Source organism: Eubalaena glacialis, chromosome X (assembly GCF_028564815.1).
Source record: "Eubalaena glacialis isolate mEubGla1 chromosome X, mEubGla1.1.hap2.+ XY, whole genome shotgun sequence".
Lineage (NCBI taxonomy): Eukaryota > Metazoa > Chordata > Mammalia > Artiodactyla > Balaenidae > Eubalaena > Eubalaena glacialis.
This window is the reverse complement of record NC_083736.1, coordinates 121,620,362-121,644,916: the sequence shown is the minus strand read 5'-3', so window position 1 is coordinate 121,644,916 and position 24,555 is coordinate 121,620,362. Positions and strand designations below refer to the sequence as shown.

Sequence of the window (24,555 nt, the reverse complement as noted above, 5' to 3'; positions counted from 1 at the left end):
ACTGAATGAATGAATGAGCTCCTCGGCCACCTATCTTTCCTTTGCCTCTCTTCTCAGTCCAGAAGTTCTGGCACACGACCTCTCCCCCCTGGCCTGGCTGGCACTTGTTGGAGAATTCGTGGGGTGGAGGCTCTCCTTTTTCTTTCCTTACCTAAACCTGCTTTTACCTAGATCAGAGACAACCCGATCAGATGATAAACTAATTCACACTAAGGTGTTAAATCATTTCATTATACAAACACTTATCGAGTTCCTGCTATGTGCCAGACATTGTGCTTAGGTGTGTGTGGGAGTCACCAGAAAGGACCTGGGAGTTGAAGATCCCTACTTAGGAGCATATGGGTAATGACCAAATACATTCCTCCTCTGAGAGGTATCTGATTTTCAAAGAACTGGATTTCAAATGATGAAATTTAAACAGGAGAGGTAGGGATTTGGGTCTTGGAGACCTCTCAAGCAGGCTAGCTCTGGCTCAATGAATTTGCTGTGTGAAACGATTTTCTAATGAGTTAGGCTGACTTTAAGCCCCAGGTTATCTTGTTGTCACCAGTTATGCCTTGCTTCATGAAAGGTCACCAGGGGCTACCTTACAGGAGACAGATTTCATCCTGGGATCAGGTGCCTTCTCTGACTTTGCGTGGTTCTATTAAATTAAATCTAGTAAGCCCCACGGGCTGTCAGACTTTTTAGGTACAGTATTCAAAGATGAGGCAGGCTGTGAACCTCCTGCCCCTCTCTGCCAGCGGTCCCCAGCTGCCCCTGAATGTGACTATTTGTGGGGTGGGTTTCCGAACCCGGCCAGAGCTGCGTTGGGAAAACGGTTCGAGGGAAGCTCCTCAGAGAACAGGAAGAGGAGGTGGATTTTGTGCGGAGGAGGAAGACCTCTTGCGAGGCTCTGGTGGCCAGAGACGAGCTGGACCGGGCTGGGAGGAGGGATACCTAAGCCAGGGACCCCCACGCACCCCCAAGGAAGGATGGAGAGGTTGCAAAAATCCTAAAGGGAAAAGCCCTCTCGGCTGTAGGCCAATGAGCGGCGGGAAGGAGGAGTGAGGCTGGGGAACTTCTCCCAGAGCCAGTCAGAGGGGACGGCTGCTGGGAAGCCAATCAGCGCGCCCGAGCCTGCAGCCCCTCTGCAGTAGTTATGCCAGAGCTCTCTGTGTAGAGCGGCGGCGAGCCGGCAGCTGGGCTGCGGGGCCAGGAGCCACCGCACGCGCTCCGCGTCCTCGTCTCGCGCCGCTCCTGCCCGGTCCCCGCGCCGCGGTGCCCCAGCAGTCCTCGCAGCCCCGCGCCCGCAGCCTCGCCGCGCGGCCGCCGCCGCCGCCCCCCGGCCGCGCAGTTCGCCTCGCCCCGCCCCACCCGGTCCCTCCTCGCCCCGCCCCAACCCGGTCAACCCCGCCCCGCCCCGAGCCGCCGAGCCGTTCCCGCCCTCGCCCAGCGCCCAGGTAGCTGCGAGGAAACTTTTGCAGCGGCTGGGTAGCGGCACGTCTCCCGCTCCTTAGGGCCACTGCCAGGCTCGCTGAGTCCTGGGACCGCTCTCGCCCCCGCTGCCACTCTCCCGCTCTCTCCTCGCTCCCGGCGAAGCAGGATGGCAGGGCCCGTGCGCACCGCGTGCTTGGTGGTGGCGATGCTGCTCAGCTTGGACTGCCCGGGACAGGCACAGCCCCCGCCGCCGCCGCCGGACGCCACCTGTCACCAGGTCCGCTCCTTCTTCCAAAGACTGCAGCCCGGACTCAAGTGGGTGCCTGAAACCCCGGTGCCAGGTGAGGAGTCGTCCCTCGCGCGTTCCCCGCGCCCGGCGGTGAGCCAAGGGGCGCATGGTGGAGGTAACCCGAGCGCGCTAGCCCTGCGGGGCCGCGATCGTGAGCCCCGCGGCCGGGCACCTGGGAGTGGTCGCCGTGCCCGGGCCCGGCCAGGTCTCCCGAGAAAGGGAAGAAGGGTATATGTGGGCCGTGTCCGCATCTCCCAAGCTCGCTGGGCTGTCAGCGAAGGCGCGACTGGGAGGAACCGCGAGCATGGCCTTTCTAGCGAGCGCCCATTTTTGGGGGGAGGGCGGGAAGGCTGGAGCTGGTTCTCCCCGCCTCGGCGAACTGGCGCCCCACATCCGAGCTGGTGCCTCTGGAATTTGCCACCCTCGCTCGCACGTACGTGCCAGAATTTCAGCCTCAGCTGGACCGCGGCTCCGGCCATTCTTTCCCCAACCTGCCCTCACGCCCTCCTTTCCGCAGCCTGGGTTCCCGAGGCTCGCGGGCCCAAGTGCAGGCAAAGTTGAGGACAGATCTCCGAATCCGCAGTGGCAGGTAAAGACACACGGAGGGAAACTTTTGAGTAGGTAGGAGGGTCCCCCAAATGAGGAGGACTGAGCCTTTTCCTTCCAAACAGCGTCTCTTCTCTAGGCTGGCAAAATCGTTTCCAAAACCGGGCTGCTGGCCCGGGGAGCAGGAGTCCAAAGATGATTTAACTCCTCCCCTTCTCAAACTCATCTGCCTTCTTGACAGGCTGGACCCTGAAGGGGAGATGATTTTAGGTGGAGGAAAGTTTCTGAATGCTTGCCTTTTGTTCTGCACAATCAGGTCGTGTTGTAAGGGCATATTTTAACCTTCCCTGAGCGCTGCCGCTGTCAACAGATGAATATTAATGGCCTTGTGTGATTGACTGTCCCACGGTTGGAGTCCTAAAAGCCTGCCTTAGAATCCAATCAGGACAAGTTGCTACACTGGCAATGCAGGCAAGAAGAGTCGGCTTCAGACAGGTTTATTTATCTGAGGTGCGCTCTAAGAAACGGCTGGTTGTATTCACAAACCGTAAGACGTTTGTGCCCTCCAAGTGTCTCTTCGCCACCCAGGCATCCAGCGAGGCGCGCGTCCCGCGTTTCCGAGGGATCGGGGAGCAGCCCTCGCCAAAACTTGGCTCGTGGCTCTCAACAAGTCAGGGAGGCGGGCCTGATGGTTGGGCCAAGTTGTGAATGCGATGCGCGCCCTGTGGGCGCTGCCGGCGAGCGTTCACTAGCGGGAGGTTACCTAGGCAGCCAGCGCGCCCTCAGCCTTTTCTTTAGGTGGATGAAAAGAGCCGAGCGAGCCTGCTGTTTAGTTGCAAAGGTAATTGGTCACCCTTTTTGGTGACTGAAATGCATTTGCGCATATGTTAAATATTGCTTTGCAGGATTTAGCTCTAAGGAAGGGTAGAACTACCTCTTCCTCTGTTAAGTGTTAATAACGTACCACGTGGGCGTGTGCAGGAGCTGTAAGGGGCAACCTATGAATCAGCTCCACAGAGCTGCAACAGCGGGCGAATCTCTCTCCCCTCGAAGTGCCCTGGTAATTAGCTTGGTAAGGCCAGAGAACATGCTTTTGTTGGTAATGTAAAAATTGGTCCTCACAGGATGAGCCCCCCACAAGATGAATGGATCCAGGGTTGGAGCTGGGGCCACATTGGGCGGGTTTGAAGCCAAGGGGTAAAGATTGTGCTTAAAAGAGGGAAAAAGACCAGAGGGAATGCACAGATACTCATTTAGCAACCCCCCTCTACACAGGCTCAAGCAGGAGCTCACCCTCCCTTGCCCTCCCCCAGCTCTCTGGCTGCCTGCCTCTTTGCAGCATCTGTATGAAAGTATTGGGAGGGCCCACACACTGTGTGTATGAGATTTGGCCTGGGCTCCCTCCTTCCAAGCTCCCTTACTCCTGGCCTAAGGATGGCCATGTTACATACAGAGAGCAGGGACTCGTAATGGAGATTTTTCATTTTCCTCAAGTATTTCCCAAACTCTATAGGAAAAATCCCTTTCCAAGGGTCTTTACCGTATAAACCCAACATTCCCTACTTCACTTCTGTTTAACAAACATATGCCCTGTTGAGCACCTTCTACGTGGCAGGCACTGTTCTGACTCACTCTGGAGCAAAGCCAAATTTCAAATATGGCGATACCCACACAGCTACCATATAGCCTGGATTTTCTGGGACCGTGCAGATTTCCAATGCTCTGTCCTGGCATGAAACCATGTGTCCTGAATTTTAGTTGGGCAAATATGGTCACTGTAGATATGGAAAGCATGGTAAAAATCCTAATGTCCGTGTGTGGAAAGAGTTCATCAGTATTTCAGAGAAGAGACGATAACGGCCGACTAAATACAATGGCAAGTGCATAATTTCAAAGTGAATAAATGTGTGATTTGCTGCTGTCGTTCAGTGGTTGGAAATTGAAAGAGAGCTGCAAATTATTTGATAGTTATGAACCATCATGATGACCGCTTGACTTTTTTTTCCCCATCTATATTTTAAGCCGTGTTCAGTTCTCCCGCTCCACTGTATTAACTGCATTAAAGCTTTCTTTGTCCCAGATAAAATGAGATTTGGTCACAGTAAGGAGAAATCCTCAAGAATGTCTTGTCTCACTTAGGGGGAGCATGGGATTGACTGTTAACTTAGGCCATTAGCAGAATTGGGTTAGAGTGGATAAGGTACATTTCTTATGCTAATATGGATGAGACTAAATGGCATTTGAAATCAGCCGGCCTAAAAAATAAATCACTGGTGCTGAAGGACTACACTAGACTTCCACAAAGCTGATCTAAAGCCTTACGATCTCATGTTCCCATTTCTTTTAGTGTTCAAAGGCACAGGATAGCAATTCTAAATAGCATGTCCCCCAAATCCATAGATCTTTTCGTACCCCACTCTTTTTTTTTCCTAAGGATTTGTAACTTGGAAAGCACCACAGATGGAAACCAGGCACACAGAGTTAGCATTTGGCAGAAAAATCCATATAACTGACTTTCAGTGCAGCTCTTTTGCCCTTATTTAATTTAGAAAAATTCAGAAAAAAGCCAATGAGCTCATAAGTCTAGATGTTTATTTTGTTTTGCTTAACCTACCCACAGGCGCAATCAAGAATGGATACAATTTTAGGCAAGGAAAGTGAGCTAGTAATCAGACAATGATGTTTCCAATTGTCTCAAGGGAATGTTACAGAAGTCTGAAAAAAAATTCCTCTAAACAAAAATCAAGTGTAATTCACTTTATGAATGCCATACACCACTTTTGTCGGGGTGGTGGTGAAGGGGACGGATGGGAATGAGAAAATCAAACAAACCGTGGTAGTGTTGCAACTCCCCAAAGACTGAGGAGTCTTGCCTTAGAGGGCCTTGGAAAGTGCCAGAATCAATCCAGAAGGCCAAATGCCCGAATGGGTAAAAGGCAGCCTTGAAGAGCCAAAACTGACTTGGAGTTTCTCAAATGGATGAAACAACATAAAAATAAAAATCAACGTTCTCGAAAAGAGAGTTTGGTATTCGTTGTTGTTGCTTTAGAGTATGAGAACTAGCGACCTCCTCCGGGTTGCCAGCTGTAGTTCCCCAATTAGTTGGAAGCAGTTAGCGGTCCTAAAGTCGGGAGAGAGAAGAGTGAGGTGTGGGAGGGGTTTCTCTCCTCTGAGATTGCCCTAGACAGTTGAGTGAGCAGGTGATTTGTTCAAACTTTGAAAAAGTTGTATCACCATGTGCTAACTTGGAATAGTTTAGAGAACCCTCTCAAATGTGGTCTGAATATATTTATTGCGCTAATCCTGGTGATTGGTAACGAGATGTTCTCAGAGGGAAGCATCGATCTGATTGAGGAGAAGGCTGATGGTCGGTGGAGCGCCTTGGCCTGAAAGGAGTCTCAGACTGCCTGCTGCTTGGCAGGCTGTGTGTTGGGTTTTGGGGGTGCCGAGAGGAGTAAGACATGGTCCCTTTTGTCAAGGCGCTCACAGTCTAGTGGGGGAGCATACAAGTAAACAGGCTTCTCAGGAAACCTGTGGGATTAAATAGGGTGAAAAGGGCTAGAAAATACCTCCAGGAAATTGGCTGAAATGGTCACAATAGCCAGCCTGGGCAAGGGAAAAGAACTGACGAGATGAAGTGGGAGATAGGGAGAGGTCGCTTAATAGGGCCGCCATCTTAAAAAGTTTTCTTAATTCTTGGAGCCAATTCTGTTTGTAAGCATTAGGAAATACAAGCATAAGAGGATTTTGATGGATGCTAGATGACACAGATGGTGTCAGTTTTGCAATGTGTGTGTTTTTTTTTTCTTATGGGCTGGTAGGTTGTATCCAATATTTTGATGCAATATTTTTGAGCATTCTGCTTCTTCCATCTTTAGAGTTGCAATGTTTGCTGTTCACTGTAGCCTAGAAAAAGGCTGCTTATTACCAACCTGGGAGAAAAGAGGTCTGGATTTGTCTGATGCGAGACAAGACAGAAAATACGTTCTCCTTAAATGGCAGCTATCAATAGGACCACGCCAACTGTAGTGTTTGATGCATATACAAAAGCATGGTTCTTAAGAGGTATCTTATTACTCATTTCTAAGAAAATTGAAGATAATCACTTATAACTTGTGCACACGATACATCATTTGGAAAGAATTTCACTGGGGATCATATTGCTCAACTGAAAAGTTCTGGCATGCTGAATTTGTACATTTTTGTGAATGCTTCCTTTTACTCTGATCTCTCGCTTTTTTTCTGCATATGGTTATTTGTATGTTTTAGATTATAAGCTCCTTAAAGGGAAAGCACTGTATTTGATGCAGTGTTGAGCACAATGCTAAGAGTACCGTAGAGCATTTAGTAAATAATTGATAATAGAATTTCTAGATCGTTATGTATTCTTCTATGAAACTCTCAAATACTTTCTTAAGCTATATGTCATGTTACTTATTTTAAAAGTCTAAGTCCAAATTTTTATGAGACATTATTGGGGTATGTGGACAAACTTTTCAAGCTGCATATATTTTGACTGGAGACTGGTTCAGGCTTACCTCGGTTAGCTGGCGACTCTTACCATCAGGCAGGGTTTATTAACGTTGAGTACCCGGAGAACAAATTGAAAGTAGCAACATTGTTATGACTGGCTTAGTATCATTAAAGATCAACAATTATTATAGCACATAAATTGTAAGACATCTCTTAAATCAAAGTCTCTTTGATTTAATGTCAGCTAGACCTTTCTCACTAATGTTGACATTACCATATTTGGGAGTTGAGCTGTGACACATGCATGGACCTGTTGATGTACCTCACAGGTTTCTGTAACCTGCGATCAGAATTTGTGCACAGGCTCAATTCCAGAGACCATACCAGGAACCAGCATCTCTTCAGCCCTAGCTGAGCTTCTAAGCAGGTTTGACGTTTTCGGTAATCTAGGGTCTAATGGAAAGTGTGGGGAGAAAAATCCCTCACTCATCTGCCCATATTTAGCAAATTGTCAGGCTTGAAACAGGATCCCCAGCACTGCATTAAGCAATGAGCATCAGAAAATAGAGTCCAAGTCATGGGCCCCAGCCTGGCTTTAGACACAGCATAAGGTAATGGGAATTTATCTTCTGAAACGTAATGGCAGGAAGACTGCGATTCACAAAGCAACGCGAAGGTGAGCATATCAGCAGAGAAAATGTGCATTTTGAAATGCTGTGTGTGAGGGGAAAATGTTCACTGGGACGTTATAGTCTCACTTGAATACCTTGTTGAATGTACAAAGTAAAGTATTAGTTCTCTTCTTCGAATTAGGCCAATTAAATATTAATTATCCAAGTGCTAATTGTTAGAAATACTTGTTTGCCATTTTTAAACAAAAATGAATCCGCATTGATTAACAAGGAAGGCACTTTCACTTTTGCCTCTCTATGTGTGTAGCTACATAAAGCCTTATTTGAGACTTTGTATTTTTTCTCATGAGGAAAAAGGAGTCAATGTTAGGACCAAAATGCATTGCTAGTGTTCTGAACAGTTAATTATGCCTAGTAGCTGAACTTGTATTTATATGCTAGATTAGTAAATCTACTAAGCTCTTTAAAGTATACTTAATAGGCTTATATTGATAAATAATTGATAGGAAGAGAGATAAAATACAAGTGAAAGTGGCAGTGAAAAGGGACAGAGAAGTTAAAGCCATTATAAATGAAACTTCCACCCACTGTATTCCAACCATTCACCTGAAAGTTGGAAGATGTACATTTCTCAGAAGTGATGATTTTGAGAGTATTCTGTATTTTTCAAAATTTCCACAATGAAGCATGCATTTATTTCTTATAAATTCAGCAAAATTTTAGAGTAGAATTTTAATTGGCCTTTTGACTCTGCCTTTTGAATATAAGTTTATTACTGGAAAATTAGAAATCCTGATTATGGTATCTTTAAGGTACGTGTTTGTAATTATCTGTATCTCCCTACTAGACTGTGATCTCCTCAAGGTTATAGGGGCTGTATTTTATATATCTTTGTATCCTCAGTGTCTAGCATAGTGCATAGTACAAATAATAGGTACCCCATAAATATTTGTAGGCTAAATGAATGAATGGAATTATAAATGTATTGTAACCATAAAATTTCCGTAAAACCAATATTTAAGTAGTTGATTCCTTTTTACCAATATACTAAGGTTTCTAAAGAAGTAACTGCTTTTTCAGGTCAAAAAGCCATTTGTTGTCTATGGGTAAGTGATAAAGGACATTGACTTAATTCATTTGGCTGTACTATATGACTTAATTCATTGGGTTGTACTATAACTCCCTGGAAAAAGTAGACTAGCCAAGTCTTGCAAGAGGTAAGTAGCTTGTGCTTGTTTACAAGGCTATTTTAAGTAGTTTAAAAATAAATATATTTACGTATACATAAATGCATATATTTATTTTCACTTTACAGATCTGTGGTATTTAGTGTGAAAATAATGCAACTGGTGTCAGTTACAGAAACATACACTAAATGTATATAAGTTTCTCCTCAGTGTTTGGTGTTTCTTACCTATAACATCAAACTTCATAAATGTACATCTAAAAGGACGTAATCCAAAGTGGTTTTCAGCCATGGGAATTTTATTGGAGCAGTCTAAAGGGCCTCATGAGAGTCCTCTTAATTTCTGTATGCATTAGGGCATACTTTCAAAATTGGCTAGCGATGACCCATCGGGAGTTCTTTCAGATACAGGCCCAAGTAGGAAAGAGGGGAAAAGAGAAAGAAATGATGATCATTTAAAAATAATGTTAGAATTCTGTTTGCATAGTTTCCTTCTTAATTATGGTTCTGTTCCCTCTCTCCCACACTCTACATAATACATACTTCCAGTATGTATTATGGCATCCTGGGATTCTCCATTGCTCTTTGTCAAATTTTGGTTTGGATGATTGAAGCTGAGGGAAACATGGTGAAGAGAGGAAGAGTTAGGGTGATAGATACAGGGAGTAGATTAATAGCCCTCATTCTGGTATATATCAGAAAGTTAACTGGCACATAACAGACTGAAAGGATTGGAAAACATTTGAACGTGGAAATTATCATGTGTGCAGAGATAATACAGAGATATGCCCTAATTGCATTCGGTTCCCAGAATTACTGTATTTGTACTTCTTACTTAGTATCCATGTTTTTTGAAGTCCATAGTTTATTCATAGCCTCTGACGGACCCTATGCTCATTGAATGTAGGAGCCATGTTTGATTGTCTTGGTATCCTCTAGAGTGGCGAGTAGAGTGCCTTGTACAGAGTTATTATTAAAGGTTGGAATGACTGTAAGAATAAATACCTAAAGACATATTCTAGAGGACTTGATCACTGTCACATGAGGTCCTAGGATGGCATATACCTAGAGAATGACTGATTCTCTGAATGCATCATTTTCTAAACTGATCTGCAGCAGAGACTGAGGAAGGGGGGTGGTGAAGTTGAAGCATATTTCTCTATTCTCTGTGGCCCTGGGAGCCTTGTTGCCCCTCTTTCAAAACTAAAGTTTGAGGAGGAAGTGACACGTAGAGAGAGATTTTAGCTGCAGCTTTATCGAAATGTGGTATTTGCATATGTTTTACATATATATTCATAGATTATACATATGTATAAATATATATTTCTATTACTTTGATAGCAACAATTAGTAATTATGTGCTATTTAAACTGTTTGAAAGTTGTGAATTGCTACTCTTAGCAGTGGGTGGTCTTTCACAATCATACCTTACATTTGTGTCATGAAAGCTTTGCTTTTATATATCTTATGTACAAACAATGCAACCACTCAAAGTGTCTGCAGGTTCTGAGTGCCACAGATCTGCTTGGTTCCACACACACACACATATTTGTATACTCTTACATACACACATGTAAAATATCCCTACAACTGTACCCCCTTAATAATCTTGGGAAGAACTGGGGGGTACAGCTTTTCAGAGCTTGAGTAAACCACTTTCAGTTGGATTGGCCCCAAATTGTTGCAGAGCTAATTGCCACTGATATCATAGAGCTACTGCTCATTTATAAAGTTCCATCATTTCCCTAAGTACAGAGATGTGATCCTTGTTAAAGTAGTGATGGTTAACCCATACTGTGAATTTGGTTCATTTTGGAGAACTACTTCTAGCGCTGGCTGGCTTGCGTGTTGAGCTCCATAGAAATGAGACTGTGACCCAAGAGGCACTTCAAGTTAGGTTTCATGGATTGATTTTATTGGGGAACCACATTTAACTGTTTTGGAAAACAGATGGAAATTGTCAGAAAATGAACCTACTAATAATGAACTTTATATGCTATCTCTGCATAAATATTTAAAAGTTTTCCATTCATTCTTTACTTCAACCAGCATGTATTGAGCACTGATTCTATGCCAGGTACTGAGCTGATGAATAAGATAAAACCATTGCTTAGGGAGGGACCCAGTAAGGAAAACCATGGATGTCAAGGCAGCATGATGAGCTGGGTGCCCTGTGGGGGATCTGGGTGCTGCTGAGCTATGGAAGAGGGTGCCTAGTTGCCTTAAGTGGGCTGTCCTGTACGGTATGTGCAAAGGTACAGATTTAAGAGACAAAATGACATATTTGTTGTATTGGAATAGTTTGGATTGTTTGGAGTACAGATGTGGGGAAAGTAGAGGAAAGATGAAAAAGAAAAGTAGGTAGGAGATGCTGAGGAGTTTTGTTGGACTGTATCCAAGGATGATGAGGAGCCATGAAAACATTTTAAGAAGAGGAAACGCTATTTAGTACGGAGGATAACTGGGGAGTGAGTGGTGGCGGGGAGTTTTAATAATGCAGGTGAAAAGCCAGGGCAGTAACTAGGAGAATAAAAGATAAAGTTGAGGGAATAGAGGAAGTAGAGTAGACATGACTTGGTGACTGGTTATGAGGACAGAAGGGAGAGTCTAGAACTTCTAGTTTTGCGGGGTGGTGAGGCTACAGCAGGTAATAGGTGCTCGGTAAATATTTGTTGAATAAATGAGTGAAACACAGGAGGAACATATTTTTGAGGGGTGAAATAATGAGTTTGATTTTGAACAGGTTGAGTTTGAGGGGTCCTTTGATCATTGAGGCAGAAGTGTCTGGTAGGTAGTTGAGGTTGTGTGTTGGATAATAGAAGAGAGAGCAGTCAGGGCTGGAGATAACATATTTGGACACTGTCAGCATGTAGATGGTAATTGAAAACTGGGGATAGATGAGATCACTGGGAAAGAGGAGTGTATATACTCTTCTGGACTTCAGGAGAAGCATAGTTGGGACTCATCGACATATAGGCTCAAGTTGGAAGTCATGGGTGTGGATGATATTTTCCAGGCTTTTGCATGTGACATGTCTTAAAATGTGTTTTGCCAACATCTGGTGAGTTTTTTTAAAAACTGCCAAAGACTTTAAGAACTCTTTTGATTAAAAGTATGAGTATATGTTGTCATAGTCCAAGACTTTGCAAATAAGATAATGTACTCCAACACACACACACACACACACACACACACACACACCCCACACATACTTCTATGTAGAAAAATACATTAGAATCAACGGACCAGATTTCTATTATTTTTGATAGCAATAATTAATAATTATGTGTGTCATTTAAACTGAAAGTCGTTGTTACTCTTAGCAGTGGGTGGTCTTTCACAATCATACATTACATTTATGTCTGGAAAGCCTTGTTTTTATATATCTTATGTGCAAACAGTGCAGCCACTCATAAAGTGTCTGCAGGTTCTGAGTTCCACAGATCGGCTTGGTTCCAACATGTAGGCCCCTCTGGCTCTCCCCCTTTGGAGAAAGAAAGCTGTAATACTGTGTAGCTTTGGAGCTCTGGTCTCTATTCCATTTCAGACTGGGCCATGCTGGCTAGCCTTTGAAACATGTGGTTCCAAGCAAATACTAGGAATACTTGTGTAATTGGGCTGATCTTTTCTTAAGTGTCTATGGGGATGTGATTTTTTTTTTTTTTTTGCTTGGTCGGGGGAGAGGCTTGTATAATTTTCTGTTTCTCTGGCAGAATGGTTTCTTTAATTTCCCTGTTCATGAGTTTACCTTCATCAGGGTATCTATTTTCATTCAACGTAAGCTTGAAACTCCTTGTTCTTAGGTAGATTTTTTGAGGCTACTTTTAGGTTGATGGAATAGTTTGGAAGGGCCACAAGTGAAGAGCATGAAAACTACAATTTACTGAGTGCCTACTGTGTGTCAGTTGTTTTGTATTTAACCTCTCATGTAATCTACACAGCAAAGCTGAAAGGTAGGTGATGTCATGTCCATTTTACAGAGGAAGAAATTGAGGCCCAGAAAGGTTTACTTTCGCAAAGGTTGTGTAAGTGGTGGAGCCAGGGTTTATTATACATCCAGATTTGTCTCACTCCATAGCTCATGCTCTTTCCAGTGTGCACATTGGATTATGAGGGGAAGGAATATGGTCTGGATATGAAGTCTTTGACTTAAATTCCCACACTCCTTTGACTTTGGGGATATTGTACACGCTGGGTTCCCCTCCTACTTGTAAAGCTGATGCTTTCTTTGCTTGTTTACGCTCTTCTTCCCACCCTTTATTAGATGCAAGTGTTCCAGTCGCGTTTGTCCTTTGCCCTTTCTGTTCTCTCTTTGTTCATTCCCACAACCATTCCCATGACTTCATTATCTTCGCCGCTTGAATGACTCCTCCATCTCTTTCCAGCCTGACCTCTTCCTTGCTGCCCAGTTCAGTATATCCCAGTTTCCTGCTAGATATCTCCATCCAGAAGTTCTGCCAGTGCTTCACTTTCAACACAGTAGAAAATTAGTCCATCGTTTTCTCTTCCTATCTGCACAAACCGGCCTCTCTCCAACATTCTGTATTTCTGGTGATAGCATCTCTGCTTGGGACCCAACTTGAAACCTTGAAATCATCTTTGACTTTTCTTTGTACACATCTCACATCCAAATTAAATGGCTGAGTCCTGCGAGTCTCCCTCCATCATGCTGGCAACTCACTGCTGAAAGGACCCTGTAGTTGTCTGTCTCCAAGCCTCTGCTTACAGACCACCTGACTGTCTTCCTCTCATCAGTGCCTGCTGCCGTCTTACCCATTTTTCAAGGTGTCAGTACAATGTCACCTTCTTCATGAATCACTTCATGTTTCCCCATGACTAGCTGTGATCCTTTCTCCCTTTGAACCCTGCTATCAGTGAACTTCTCCCATGGCCTTGGTTCTCCTTTGCTCTTGTAATGATTTATGTACTTTTTTCTTCTTACTAGAGCCTTGCTCGTTAAAGTGTGGCCCATGGGCCAGCAGCGTCAGCAGCATCTGGGAGCTTATAAGAAATGCAGAACCTTGGTTCAATCCAGGGTTTCGGCACAAAAAAAAAAAAAAAAAAAAAAAGCAGAATCTCTGGTGCCATCCCAGACCTACTGAATCCGAATTTGTGTTTTTTAACAGCATTCCCCAGGTGATTTGTAGGCAAATGTAAACTCCTTGAGGGTAAGAACCTTGCATACTTAAGAGAGGGTCTTGCATATAATCATTGTTCTTTTGATTTCTCAAGTTTGTGCTGTGCTTCAGCTGTTTATTCATTGATGTGGATGGGTGGAGTCGGGGAGGAAGGGAGGGTGGGAGGAGGGGGAAGGAGAGAGAGAGATTCAGAGAGTGTTGGGGGGAGAGGGAGAGGGAGAGAAGGAAGGAGCATAAGAAAGTGAGAATGGGTGGGCTAGAGACAGCCTACGGGATCTTTGCTCATTTGCTAATAACTTTGTGACTAGTTTGAAAAACAGTCTTTGCTCCCCTAGATGGATAGAACCTCTAGTCTAGGCCTTGGCTTAATTTAATGTGGCCAGAGGCACATACGTCTTGAGATCATTTTGCTCTTACCCTAGGGAACGAATGGTTTCCCACATCCTCTTTTGCTGGCATTCTGAGGTGTGTCTTCTCTGGCCACCCCCAGAAGTCAGAGGGGAGCTCAGGAGGAGTTTCAAAGAGCCATGGGAGAACTGTGCTGAGTGTTTCAAATAGTCCCTTCTGTTTTCAGAAACAGATTTTCTGCTTTGTTTTCAAACTTCAAAGTCTGTTTCTGAAATAAAGGTTTATTTTCCCCCATGGAATTCTGAAGGTTTTATACAAGTGTTAATTTCGAAAACCCAAGTCATTTCTTGCCTTTGAAACTTCAGTACTGTGGGTCAATTTAATAACATTGCCTGAAGGTTCTTTTGGCCTTCAAAAGCTGTCAGATTGCCTTTTTGTTCTTTGAGAGGGTAAGGTTGCCTCATTCACAAAGCCTGAAGGTGATGTTGGAACCAACATTTATTCAATCATTTGGAGTCTTCCCCCACCCCTCAACAATATTCAGTTTTATTTTCAAGTTAGGTCCTAGTGGCCATGAGATGTTTTACCAACTAACAATTTTGGGAAAATTCCCCAAAAGCTCATCAACATTTCATAGAGTAGTGATAAGAAGTAGCCCAAGTTACTCTGACCCCCATTCCGAGTGGGTGTTCTGTGCACAATCATCATGGCCCTTTTGGGGGATCAGGATACCTCCAGAGCTCCCGAGGGTCCTCCCTTCATCATCTGTTGGACTGCTCCGCACGTCTTCTCTTTTCGCCTTCCTCTTTTCCACCCTCACACTCTCTCAAGTGGTTATAGTTTAGAACAGAAAGTGTTTTATGGTTTGTTATATTTATTGAATGCTTTTGTGTTTCTTGTTCTCTTAAAAAAAATAGATGAGTGGAATGTTTGATATTTTCCTCTGTATTTTAAGTTGTGTTTCCTTTTCTTATAGGTCCTGATTTCCTTTTCTCCCCTCTCTTCCCCCATCTTCCTCTGCCTTCTCCACATCCGCTTGCCCTCAGAGATCCTGGAGAGAAAACAGGCTTTGCATTTCTGCCCACATATTTGGGTACCTGGTTGCTTCTCTTGGGATATTGTGAAATTCAATTCCTTAGTTTGGAAATGAAGAGGTCTAAAATATGCACTGATGCATTTACATTCCACTTTCTAAGAACTCTGAGTATTTAAAAGGCTTTTTGTACAGATAGGACAAGGCTAAATATATCTGACTTGAATACCTCAGATCCTTGCAATGTAGTTTACATTCTCTCCCACTTTGTCATAATTCTCAATGAATGCAAATTGCATCTCTGTTCTTAGAAATCTCTTTTCTTACACTGAATGCCTTTCCTTTTTCTAAGGATAAGGGAGCCCCTTTGAAAGACTGCTACTGTGGGGTAGAACTGACACCTACCTTGTAGGCTAACCAAATTGTAGCCTGCTTTTCCCTGATGAAGTTATCACGTTTCAGGACATTGTTTCATTTGTAGGATTTTAGTGTCCTAGTTTCAAATTTGACTACAGGTTAGAGAGTGTATTCCAGTTGGAGTATTCCTTGGTATTTTTTTCTTTGTGTTTACACTTTGGGGATCTTTGGTTTGTCCTGTATCTATTATCTCTTCCAAGCTTGGCCAAGGTTGTTAGGTTATGCAGTTATGTATAAATATTTAACAAGATAAGTTAGACAAAATGTGCTTAAAGATACTTTAGCCCCTCCATCCCCCCACCTCCTCACTGCCCGGGCCCCAGCTCAGTTTTTGTGTGGACTCACAGATGGTTGCTTTATCTCAGATGTTTAGATTTGGAGGACATTCCTTTGCACTTTGCTTGATGGACACAGTGAAATGGAAGCTTTTCAGTCAATCTTGACTACCAAAATGGTAGCACCAAGTAACAGATAACGTTAGGGTCCTCTTCCTTTTTTTTTTTGTTTTTTTCTGACCAGTTATCCAAACTCCCCTAAGCCAGAGAGTTTTAAATATGAGATTGTGTGTTTTTTAAGAAAATATTTTGGATAAAGACTAATGTTCTCAAGTCAGGAATAACAATTAGTACCATTCATTAATCAGGGGGCATGTTTTGACTTTGAGTCCTGGCTAGGAAATATAAACTGTGAAAGTCACACGTATATATGAACCTCAGGCAAATTTATGACTTGCCAGCCTTTTAAGGTTAAATTCTTAACCCCAAATCGGGGCTGGCTTTCTATGTGGAGTTTGGCACATTCCTCTGGGCCACTGAACAGCCCCTTCCCTGAGCCCTTTGCTTAACAGCAGCTAATGGCCTAATGAGCAAGAAGGATTTCTGCCTCTTATCAGCTGCCTAAACAGCAACAGGAAGGCTGATATACAGAGTATAGGTCAAAACCTGCGTTCTTGAACCAAAAAACTACAGGGTCAGTTGAAAACTCTGGATACGTGGCATCTCTGTAGTCATCAATACCAGTCAGTAAAGGAACTGGACACTTGAGTTCAAACAAATAGTAATAGTTGTCAAAAGTATGAACAGTCTAATTAATTTTGCTAGTAGTTCTTTCCTTCTTTGTTTAGCTCTTCTATAAATAGCCTTCATATAGTCTTTAATGAGCTTTTAGTTTGCGCCTGGAGGTTGTTAATGGTCATGTGGCCAGAGTGTCTGATTGTCAGATGGTGATGATGGAGGCAAGGGTATTTATATTCTGGCCCAGATTTTGGAAGGGGCTGCCAAATAAACGTAAATAGATATCTACTACTACTTTTATTTCTTTTTAAACTGAGTTTTTGAATAAATATGCACTCACTTGCCATGGAGTCAGAGAAACCTTGGTGCTTCTTCATACTGTACTCAGACCTTTTGAGTCATTGCTTGTTTCTTAGATCCACTTGGAATCCAGGCTCAGACTCGCATGGAATAAATATTTTAGGGTATTCTGTGCCCAATCGTAGTGAAAGCCCCTTGAGTTTCATCTTCTGCATTTGCATTTTTTTCAGAGACAATAATGCAAACATTTTTTTCAGATTCTGTTCTGTTATTGAAAATCCTATTTACATAAACAGGCATTGTTGTGGCTTAGGGAAGAATGTGGGGTCCCATTCCTTAGCTCCTTGTATATCTTTGCTAAGGCTTGTCTAAATAGAAGTAATGACGCTTTAGTCTAAGCAGCTTTTCTCATTTAGGTAAGCAGGGCGGTTTGAAATTTCAGTTTACTAGATAATTGAGTTTCTTCTTCTTAATTATTTCAGGCATGCAGGTTGCTCTCTTGATAGTAAAGACCCTAAAAATCTAGTAATCTCCTCAGGCATCCATTTGGTAATAAAATCCTGTGCATTTTCAGGGGTTAATTTTCATGACAATTGTGCACCCCTCCTCTACCCTCAACCCAACCTCCACCCTTGGAAAAATTCTGCTATCTTTTAGGGCTTTGGTCTTCTCACATTTGCAAAAGAACACTTAAAAAATATATAAGGATGACGCTGGAATTACTGGATCTAGAGGAAATTTAAATGTATTCAGATTCATGCTCATTACACAACTTTCATTTAGGGTTTTTAATAGCCGTGTCATATTTCTCAGAATATCATCTGCCTGGCTTTGCCAGGCTTGGTTTTCTGCCCTGAATGAAAAACTGAAGATCAGCAAAAGCAGAGCCTAACTATCCCCTATTCTATCCCTTTTCACAACAACAACAACAAAAAAACCAAACAAAATAAAAAACAAAGAAAGAAAGAAAAAGAAAGGAAAAAGAAAAAAAATTCTCAGAGGTCATCTGGTGTAGAGTGAGGTGGGGAAAAACGTTAAAAAAAAAAACAACTCAGGCTGCCTTCACATCTGCTAGTCATTCCCACTGGTGTGACTTCAATTCAGCAAGTTTTTATTGAGCACCTGTGGTGGGGGCAGTGCTAATAATCATTAACATTTATTGAGCCAGGCGCTATGCTGAGCCCTTTATGGGCAACATCCCATTTAATCCTCACAATAGAACTACCAGGTGGGTGTTATTATTTCTCCCATTTTACAGATGAGCAAACCGAGGCTTACAGAAGTTTAGTGACTTGTACAAGGTCAGATAGCTACAAAATGAATTAAATCCACTCAGTCTGGTTTCAGAACCATGTTCCTAATCACTATTCTTGTGGTGGGCTCAGCATTTCTGGGGATTACTTCTGAAACCAGTTTTGAGAACCCAGTATGTGTGAGATGCTGGGGATTCGAAGAAAAAAACTCCACTCTCTCTGTTCTTGGCGGGGGAGGCAGACATGGAGACAGATGAGGACCATGCATGGAGGGTCTCCGTATCTGTTGAGGGGAAGGAGGAGGGCCTGGGAAGAGCGATGGCTTGAATCTGTGGGAATGCTGCATCCCAAATGCAGCTCAGCAGCCTGGGGTCACGGGCATTTGATTTTCCTGTTCAGTGAAGGTTATCGTCTCTGAGTTGAACTGCCTCAGTGACTGCATCACACTGTTTCCATCACTGCCCTAGTTGACTGTAGCCTCAGCTAACTTGAACCCTGCACTCCTTAGACATACATGCGCGGTCAGCATGGTTTTGGGAGAATTGGCTCCATAGTTCCCATGTCATTTCTACTTTATTTCAGTTCTTTCTTGAAAAACTGTAAAAATTAAATGAGGCAGACATTCCCAAACCAAATTGCTGCAGTCTTGAGAGCTGGTGGCTTTCAGGAGGCAGGTCATATAATACTAGCAGCCCACAGGGAGATCCTGGATCCAGGCTTGGTTCTTTCAGCTTGATCTGGAGCCCTCCTGGCACTCCCTCTTGGAGCCCACACTGGGCTCTGGAGAGCTCTGTATCTGAATCACCCCCAGCTTGACAGGAGAATGAAGTTACTATTAGAAATTTTTGAGTTTTTCGGTGAAATCATGGGAATGGAAGGCAAATCCCCAAATTACCTGTTTGGGTGATTTATTTTTGTTTTTCATGGCTCCCAAAGAAAGCAAGGAGGAAAAAAGTCACTACTGAGCATCATTGAAAACTCTTTTATGTGTTGCATTAATGCAACTTAAAATTTCCTCAATTTTAGGAAACATTTGGTTTAGGGCATAGTGAATTCACCAACGCGTGTGTGTGTGTGTGTGTGCGCGTCTGTGTGTGTTTGAAACAATATCCTTTAGTTTCCAATCTCAGCTCACCCAAAACTCCTTGTGCCTCCAAGTTTCTTATAGCTGCTTTGCAGTGGTTTGCTTGCCAATTCCCCTCCCATGCACTTTCTCCTTCATTAAATCTCTTCCACAGAAGGGGTTGCCACCAAGTCTAGACTTCAGTAACAGGCAGGAGGAGGGCCAATTAGTGAAGATTTTGATTCATGTTACATGAGAGTGGGGGGAGGAGAAGGAGGAGGAAAATCTGTCCTTCTCAGTCCTTCAGATACTCAAGTTCTAACAGAACAGTATGTTGAAGTTGTATAAAATTACTGGAGCATTTACACAGCTAGTCCCCAAGATGGCATAAATGCCACAGCACTAGAGCATGTCAGTGTAGACACTCAGATCAGCTGAAGGATAGGAAAAAGGAAAAGATCAATAACATTGTTTCTCACTCAGGGATCAAGAGTGAGTGTTTGATTTTCTTTTGGTTGCATTTTGCTCAGGTGCAGTGTGTATGTTGTACTAACGAGGCAACCGACTCCCTTTTCCACAGGTCCCTATCATAGGGAAAGGGGAAAGATAGAATAGAGGGCACAGATTATTTACAGTGGCTGAGAAAGTAATTACAAGGTGCAATGGCTTGAAACTGAAATTTAGGTTAGCCATTAGAGCTGGGAGAAGCATCTTAACAGTAAGGGCAATTGGGCATCAGAAAGATTTGCCTGGGAGCTGGTTAAACAGCGTCTCCAGAAGTACTGGAAGACTAGGGCAGGTACAATGTGAAGAGAAACTCCTACCAAATTCAGGGTTGGGCTGGAGGCCCAGACTGATAGGCATATTCCATTGCTGCCCAGCTCTCTTTGTGATTATTTGATTGCTAATAGCTTAAAATGCTTTTTTTCATGTATACAAAATACACCTAATTTATCAGGCTTAAGAAAACAAACATTTTTTTTTGAATTTTATTTTATTTTATTGTTTTATACAGCAGGTCCTCATTAGTTATCTATTTTATACACATCAGTGTATACATGTCAATCCCAATCTCCCAATTCATCCCACCACCGCCCCGCCCCCCGGCCCCGCTTTCCCCCCTTGGTGTCCACACGTTGAAAACAAACACATTTGAGCAGTGAGAATGAGGCATTTGGATTAGTCTGAGCGCCCTCCTAACAGACTTTCTGGAATATGAACCAAGGACTGGGGCAATATTGTTTATTTTTTGCTTCTGCAAGACTTCCGTTTCATGGTATGGGACTGTGCTGTTAAAGTAACATTTGGGCTTCGTCAATATGACTTTCTCAAGGCTGAGCATAGATAAAATTTGGTTTTGGCCCGTTTGATCTTTTTTTAATCTTTCCCTTTGACATCGCCCCTTGTCCGTATCCAGGTGTGCTGGGTTAACTCCCCCACCTCACCCCCTCTTTCCTGTGCTCCAGGAAGCTCCCAGGTAAACTCTTTAGCCTTGAGGTATGAGGGAATTACTCAAGGGATGTCACGCTTTAAGACAACACCTGATGAAATTGCTTAACCAAGTAGTAACTCACCCATGATGAAACATTTAGACATTACTAGGCAGGTACGTACAGGTGGGAGAGAGAGGGTGTACTAGTTTCCTAGGGCTGCCATAACAAATTACCTGAAATTTGGTGGCTTAAAACAACTGAATTTATTATCTCACAGTTCTGGAGGCCAGAAGTACAAAATCAAGGTGTCAGCAGGGCTGCATTCCCGCCAGGGGCTCTAGGAGAATCCTTCCTGGCCTCTTCCAGATTCTGTTGGCTCCAGGCCTTCCTTGGCTTGTGGCTGCATCATTCCAATGTCTGCCTCTGTCTTCACATGGCCTTCTATTCTTCCTGTGTCTCTCCTCGGTGTGTCATTCATAAGGACATGTCATGGGATTTAGGGCCCACCTGGATTATCCAGGATGACCTCATCTTGAGATCCTTAATTTAATTACATCTGCAAGACCCTTTTTTTCCAAATAAGGTCACATTCACTGGTTCTAGGGGTTAGTACATGGACATAATCTTTTTGGGGGGCACCATTCAGTCCACTACAGAAGAGAACTTTCTGGGCCTCTTGAATCATACCAATTTACCAGAGCTCTCTACTCTAAGGGGAACTTGTTCTAGGGAAGCTTAAAGTTGGTTATAAAATTTCAGTGTGTTTCCTGAAAGGGATGTGGGTGGCAACTGCTGTTAACCCACTTTCTAAATGGTTAAATCAAGGACCTGGGGAGTGAAATGACTTACCTAGTCACTCTGGATCAGAAGAAGAGTTCTGAAACTGAAAAGGCTACCGTATTATTATTCAGCATGGACTTTGTGTCTTTAACTCATGGCCTTATTGGATTTTTTTTCTTAAAAAAAATATTTTTCTAAACACTTTAGCCATAAGAAGGCAATCGTTGCTTATCAGTCACTTGAACAACCTTTTCACAGGACTTGTAGGATCAAGGTGATGGTGTGCTTTCAATCTACCGTAGCCTTCTACCTAGTCTTTGTGGTTTGCAGAAACATCAGGTACAGGGAGTTTTAGAAGCCAGAGACATCTGTGAAGCAAAAGACTGCCTTTTTAGGGTCAGGTATACTGAGTTTTAGGTACAACTTGCATGCAGAATGGTAAATATATAGTTGTCACAGATGAGACATTCTCTGAAGAAATACTGTCACACTTGTTTATGACAAAAGGACCAGTTCTAACATTTGTGGCAGTGACAGTCTTGGCATGTAAAGAGATTAGTGAGTTAGAGTGTGGTCTTCATGGAAACGCAGAGAGAAAGGAACGTTGGAGGTCACCAGGCTCAGCATGCTACATAGTGCAGGAGTCCCTTTTGTGGTATCTCTGACATTGCTACCCAAATTATGCTTGAATGCCTCAAGACATAAGGAGCTTACTATCTATAGGAAGCAGGGTCTAACTGTTGAGTATTTGTTCATCCATTCAATGAGCATTAATTGAGTGTCTACTATATTCCGGTACTATGCCATGTCAGGGAATACAAAGATGGCCAAGATATTGTTCCTGCCTACAGAAACTTACAATTTAATGGTAGGGGTAATAAAAGTATAACAATAGCTATAAAAGCTAGATTGCAAAATGCAGTATTAGAAGTACAAAGTGTGCTGAAAATTCAGAGAGTTGACAGCTCCTGGGGTTTATTTGGTGGAGCGGGTACCTGGGGGAGGAGAGACAAACATTATGAAAGAGACACTTGAGAGAGACCTTATGGATGAGAAGGTTTTAATAGCTGAAGCTAGGGGAAGAGCACTCCTGGGACAGAAATAGCATGAACAAAATAGGGAAGCAGGAAATGAAGGCATGTGTTTGGGAAACATTAAATAGGAGTTTAATTCTCACAACCACCTTGAGAGGTAGGTGTTATTGTTCCCGTTTTATAGATAAGGAAGCTGAGGCTCAGAGATTCAGTAACTTGCCTAAGATCACGCAGCTGTTATGTGGTGAAGCTGGGATTCACAACCTGGTCTGATTCCAGAGTCCTTCCCTTTGCTGTTGCGTGCCATCCATCAGGAAGCTATCTGACATTAGTTGGCCTCTGGAGACAAAGGGGTATATAAAAGGGAATGTGGTTATTACATGGGGTGAAGCACTGAAAAGGCTGAGTTGTTGGTCTTTGCCTTGGCCTCATATCCATGTTCATGTATAGCTATTGTCAAGTGCTATTGACAAAGCCTTCTTAGAAGGGCAGAGGCAGGTCCTTTGCTTCTTTTGTGTCCTCCCAATGCCTAGTCTAGAATGGGCTTAGTGACTATTGATTGACCTATAGTTGGAAGCAGACTCTCAGACCTGAAATTGTCTGCAGGGTCATCTAGTCAGGCCCAGATCTGAAAAGGTATTTGGTTGAGTCACACAGCTGATTTGGTAGCAGAACAGATAATAACACTCTAGTCTTGGTAGGGAAGGGTTCTTTCCCCCCCCCCCCCGATGTGATTTCATACACAGGGGAAATGGCCTAGCACTTAGATTGGGCCTAGGGTGTTGAAATTCTCAGCTATGCTTCAGGTCTGCGTATTTGAACATTGTATCTGAAAAATAAAAATTATACATCTCCTAAAAGATGGGATCTCCGCTACTTATCTGAGTAGAATAACAATTAGTGAAAGAGTGACTAGGGGGAGACAGGAAAATTGCCTTGGTTTAGTCCCTCTGGCAGAATTCAAAAAGATTCTTTATCCCGGGACTTCCCTGGTGGTGCAGTGGTTAAGAATCTGCCTGCCAATGCAGGGGACACGGGTTCGAGCCCTGGTCCGGGAAGATCCCACATGCTGTGGGGCAACTAAGCCCGTGCGCCACAACTACTGAGACCATGCACCGCAACTACTGAAGCCCGCACGCCTAGAGCCCGTGCTCCACAACAAGAGAAGCCACCGCAATGAGAAGCCTGCGCACCGCAACGAAGAGTAGCCCCCGCTCGCTGCAACTAGAGAAAGCCCGCGTGCGGCAACGAAGACCCAACGCAGCCAAAAATAAATAAATAACCAAATAAATAAATAGATTCTTTATCCCAACTGGCATATCCTCCAACCCAATTTTGTTTTTATTAGGGTTTTTACCCTGTCTAAATAATGTGTGTGTGTGGGGGGGCGGGGTGGAGGGAAGAGAATAAGGGAGAAGAGGAGGTGAGAGAGAGCTCCATTTTGGGCTCTGAGGATTCTTTATTTTTCCTGGAATACTGTTCTTCTACGAGTTGCTCTATTAGCATCAATTAATCTGACCTGGTTCCTTTAAAACTGAACTCTCTTGAAGTTCTGGCATTGTTTCCAAATCAAAGGGGAGGGCATCAAGCCCAAACGTCAGCGAGCCCCTTGAGATACAAAGATAAGTCAGTCAAGGGTCTTTCCCTCAAGGAACTTAAATCTAGTGAAGATAAGGCATGCAAATGTAACTATGATGCAAGTTAGAGAGTGTGAGAAGTGTCTTTATAAAGGCTGCGGAGTGCTATGGGAATTCAAAGGACAGAAAGCTTGTGGAGTGCATCTCTGCCCCCACGAACACTCTCTCCTGTGAGAATCCAATCCAAAGATAACTCAGAGTCAATTATACCTCAGTAAAGCTGGAAAAAAATGTAAAAAGACAACAAACAAAAAATAGCCGAAGATAACTAGGAATCATCTGGTGGCAGGGCTCACATAGCTCCTCCCCATCCGGCCCCAGCCACTTTCCACCAGCTCACTTTTCCCTCTAGCCTTACCAGGTTCCTTGGCAATGCCTGTATATGCCACCCACTTTCACACCCCTGTGTCTTTGCTCCGTTTTTAAGAAGGAGAACGATGTGATCAGATATGTACTTTAGCAACGTCTCTCTCCGGCTTGGGTGGAAGAGAGGGTAGAGGCAGGAAGGCCAGTTTAGAGGCTGTAATAGTTTTCCAAGTGAAAAGAGGTGAGGTGATGAGG

General features: G+C 43.6%; 1 protein-coding gene across 1 annotated transcript in view; it reads left to right on the top strand.

Annotated features, from left to right (window-relative positions):
* Positions 1-1,397: 1,397 nt before the first annotated feature.
* The window catches only part of GPC3 (glypican 3), a 426,709-nt gene continuing 403,551 nt past the window's right edge, over positions 1,398-24,555 (top strand). Inside the window, exon 1 of the mRNA XM_061177875.1 lies at positions 1,398-1,760. Within this exon, the coding sequence (XP_061033858.1) occupies positions 1,586-1,760 (175 nt within the window). The 5' untranslated portion in view covers positions 1,398-1,585. The remainder of the gene's footprint in view (positions 1,761-24,555) is intronic.